This window comes from Ruditapes philippinarum, unplaced genomic scaffold, assembly GCF_026571515.1.
Source record: "Ruditapes philippinarum isolate M1 unplaced genomic scaffold, ASM2657151v2 ctg11762_1_1_1_1, whole genome shotgun sequence".
NCBI classification, from domain to species: Eukaryota; Metazoa; Mollusca; class Bivalvia; order Venerida; family Veneridae; genus Ruditapes; species Ruditapes philippinarum.
This window is the reverse complement of record NW_026853851.1, coordinates 29,570-34,222: the sequence shown is the minus strand read 5'-3', so window position 1 is coordinate 34,222 and position 4,653 is coordinate 29,570. Positions and strand designations below refer to the sequence as shown.

The window sequence follows — 4,653 nt, the reverse complement described above, 5'->3', positions numbered from 1 at the left end:
TTGGTGCCCCAAACATCTTTCCGAAAGTAAGTCATGTTTCTAAATCTTTCTAAAATCACAGCAAAAAGGGAGAAGGTGAAATGCCTTTTCACATATTCCAAGAGATAGTTCCTTAATACAAGTACATGTACCATTTGAGTTGATTTATCTCGGATCACTTAACTTAAATGCAATTGAAAATGAAAAAATCTTGTTGAAAAAAAACTTTCTTTTGCATCAAATGCTTCAAATTGATTTAGAAGAGAGCTACAACTAATGTTTAATGTAGGTAGAAATTCTACCTGTGCATTTGGAACATTTTTTCATCGTACATTTTTCCTTTATATAATGCACGGCAGCTCATATCAGGCATTGCACGGCGGACGCGTATGAATTTGGCTTACTTAAACATGCCATATACTCATTTTTGTATCTATTGTTTCTGTGATCCATTAAATCCACTAAAATATCTTCAGTATTTAGTATAAGACTACATTCCAATATTGAATGTTTAATGTCCGCTCCGTCCGTACACGAAATGTACGGCAACCAGACTTTAGCTAACCTTGCCTCGCCGAGCATTCCCCGGTCTATTGCTAAACCGCCGGTAAAGTTCATGCTACGGCACAAAATATCAGCCACGTCATCGTCGAAATTTCTGATTGCACACAAAGTTCCCCACTCCTCGCCGACTTTCATCTCCACCATGCCGGAATCCGGATTTATACCGTTTACCAGGCGTAGCTCGTACGCTGAAAATGGTAAACTCATACATAAAATGTGATTAACAGTATATCAAAATGTACGTGTAATCATAAGCATACAACCGCAAAGTGGTGTATTATCCGGTTTATCATTGTACCATTGCGCCAATTAGAAAATGTTAGTAAGAAACATTTTATGTTTTTTACTCTTTTTTTTCAAAAGTTGCGCAAAATGAAACAATTTTGCTCATGTATTGTTTACAAATGTGAATATTTGAAATGGATATACGTATTTTTTAAACATAATTACATTTCATACACAATATCCAATAGACTTATAATATACTTTAATATGGTACATGTATTTTTTACCCTTCGTAACAATTAGTTCATAAGCGTTTTTTTTCCTAGCAAAGTATAAATAACATGTATAAGCATCACCTTATTGCTCTCATATGAGTGGTTAAAAAGGATTGATCACACACCCGTGTCGCTTAAATTGCATTTCCGTAAAAATGGTATTGCACGGCCGTGCATATATTTAAAGGTGATGTCTTTTGCGTTGTACAGACGCGCTAAATGTTAGCGTTACACTATAGGCATGTCAATGAAAAATGATTCTATTTCACTTTAAACGTCTTTAATTTTCGATATGTAGTAAATAGAATATTATATTCGTAGGTTCATTACTGAATTTATTGAAGTCATTGAAAAAAATAATAATTTGCTAGCCAGAGGCTCGCATAACATAATTCTATTAATGACGTTCAATAAATTCAGTTTTGAACCGACACTCATTTAATGTCCTCTATATATCTACATGAAAATCTTAATACATGATAGAAAAAAGGTCTGATATAGCTTTTTGGGCTTAAATATACCATTTTGTTAATAAAAAGCACAGTTGAAAACTTACGCTTGTTATTGTAGCAAAGTGCCGCAGCAAACCACGTACAGGAAGTTACGTTATCCAACCGGAAACCATTGCAATCTTTTAGTCTGGCCTCGTTTCCGATGCAATTCAAATTTGAAAGAATCGGCTCATCTTCTGTGTAACGGCTGTATGGAAACGATCTGTGACATATAAAAGAGATGTCAAAATAATGACGTATTATAACAAATACTCAATACTGGGGGTGATACTTATGTGAACAAGCAAACTGGATTAATTAATACAGCCCGCCAAAAGTTATTTTTTGTTCACGGCCAATAACTCCGTAGATATTTTTAATAATAATAATAATAATAATAATAATAATAATAATAATAATAATAATAATAATAATAAAAACTGTCCAAATTCCAGTTAGATGGTAAAAAATTAATTTTAAGATATATAAATAAGATAGAAAGATGTATACTTCCGAGCGTGTTTTCATTTGTTTCACACATTTTAAAAACTTTTTTATTCAAAACGTTTTTAGATTTTTAGAGAACATAAAATGCATGACTCCTTCATTTAACTTTTTTTATCAAAGTAATGTTGACCTTGAACTAAAATTCGACGTATAAAGATGATTTATAATAAATATCCTTTTAACATTTAACTCAATCACAATAAGTACTGCATCTTTATTAAGGGGCTATATATATTTTTAACAAATACCATTAAGTGGCATATTAGCCACTAAATCACTATATGCTTGTTTGTTTTTGTATGCTTTTTTGTTGAACATTTTGGTAAGTGTGTTAAATTCTGATAGCGATGCGGTGATCTATCAATGAAAATGCATCCAGACAGTTTATCAAGATTGATGTAGGTTGTTTGAGGACTGCTAGTGCAGAAAATTACTTATTAAATGTACACATGTACAATGTGCATAATGCATTCGTTTGTAATCACATCCCTTATTCCTCTGGGACGGAAGCGGGAGAGTGGGGATGAAAGGATGGGTGGTGGTGGTCCTGAAAATACCAAGTTGAATCTCCCAGCCTTTCCCCACTACCATGTCAATGTGGGCGTAGATATAGGTATGTCCGATTTGAAATGTGGAGTGTTTCCGCTATGCCCAAAGAGGTTTTGTGACGGATATATAATTTCTTCGTGCATAACGTTCAAAACACGAGAACTATTCTTGCTACGATTGAAAAATTACTTTGGTTCGCTTTTTGCTCACGAGAACATCATGCAATGTCTTTAATCGAACCTTTTTTGATAACGATTATTTGATTTATGCAAGAGTTTAATCAAAAGTTGTTTGATTTTATACACGAGATACATTTTCATACATCACTCAACGTATATCACTCATTGTGAATACGAGCTCAATGTTATATATCAATAGTGAAATGTATTAATGTTTCGTGAACATAAGATATACTTCATTTTAATGTCAATAATTTTTATAACGCTCCCGCTAACAAACCACAGTACAACACCATAAAAACAACAATAAAATAAAAAAAAACAACAACAGTTTTTGAACAGACGTTAACGTTTCAGTCAAATGAGCCAGCAAATTTAATTTTGAAAAGTGGTGAAAACATTTTTTTTTACTATAAAACTATCAAATTGTTTTACAATTTAACAAGGAAATACACTTATAAGAAAATACTCAATCCGGCGTTTCGGTAACATATTATATAATAAATCAAATACACCTACAATTAATTATATCTTTAATAACGTGGCATTGCTTTTTTTCTTGTTCAGTTTGATAACCAGTTTTAACTGGATTTAACCACAAACAATGACAAAGATTGAGATCTGATTTTGAAATAAAAAAAATATTATTAGACGATGAATATATTGGTCAAATATTTACAAATAAATTATCCATATAAATATACAAATGAAAGATATATTATGCTCAAATTTGATATTTGAAAACACATTATGAATACATAGTGCCATTTAAAAAACAACAACAGTTTTTTTAAAGAAAAGACCAAATGAACTTGACCTGTAATAGAGAATGCACCTCCTAAACATAGTTTGTGCTTTTTCTTATATTAGACATATTCAGTAAGAATTTCCTTGATGAGCATATTATCCAAAGATGAGCATATTATATCTTTAAGGACATTATCATAGTTATGGCAATTTTACTTACGCCATTAGGTTATAAGCCAGGCCATTTTTAAAACCAAGTTCTTTGCAGACGACTTTAGCATCTGCATGGCTAAAGTGATCACTGCAGACGAACCCTGATAGATAGGTCCTAAATAAAAATGAAAATTATTAGATTAAGTGCTTGAAAGGGGGGGGGGGGTAGGGCCGGGGTCTCCAGTTTGATTTCTTGTTTCCTGTTTATTACCAATTTTTGTTTGCAAGTTTTCAATGGAACATTATTACACGCTCTCGTGCGTCTTTTCATGTTTAAATGTTGAATTTTGCTTAAACCGGTGCTAGAGGTTGTGGACGGTAACTTTCACTTTCCAGTACCATCCACGAACAGGCTCAATCAAACTGAGCCTGCAATATTTTCAATTTCGTAGTTTTGGTCGTTCTTTAGGGATTCCGTTTTTCTTTATTTTATTTGCATACTTAAGATTCTATTTCTGTATCAAGAGGAAAATAATGTTTGGATAGCAAATGTCTTTATATACGCACAACAATTTAGATAATTAGCCAACTTTTGGCAATCATTGATGAGTGTTTGCAAACACATGCCCTCACAACCTCTTACAGACGATCTAGCACACCCACCCACGCACGCACACACGCGTACACAAATCAAATATTGTATGCGTTTACAAATAAAAACGAAAATAATTTCATCAGCTTATGGTCGCTTTATTACATACATCTTATGTTGTACAAAGCTACAGCACCAAAATTGATCTTTGGAATAATTTAATATCTTACTATGGTATCATATATCTGAAATACCAGATTGAAAATATTACAATAAAAAAATTCAAAGTTCATTAAGAAGTTGACAGTTTGATAGATTAAAACTGAAAATATAATGTAAATTTCTTATCATATTACAATAAAAATATTGTATTCAAGTCATAACTTTCCCCC

The 4,653-nt window shown here is 32.2% G+C and overlaps 1 protein-coding gene across 1 annotated transcript; it reads right to left on the bottom strand.

Moving 5' to 3' along the window:
* Positions 1–12: 12 nt before the first annotated feature.
* LOC132738169 (scavenger receptor cysteine-rich type 1 protein M160-like) lies at positions 13–3,827 on the bottom strand. Its single transcript, XM_060725634.1, has 3 exons — positions 3,737–3,827; positions 1,600–1,757; positions 13–731 (listed from the first exon to the last, which is right to left on the bottom strand). The coding sequence occupies exons 1-3, from the start codon at positions 3,739–3,741 to the stop codon at positions 340–342; spliced, it is 555 nt and encodes a 184-aa protein (XP_060581617.1). The 5' UTR covers positions 3,742–3,827; the 3' UTR covers positions 13–339.
* Between the last annotated feature and the right edge of the window lie 826 nt (positions 3,828–4,653).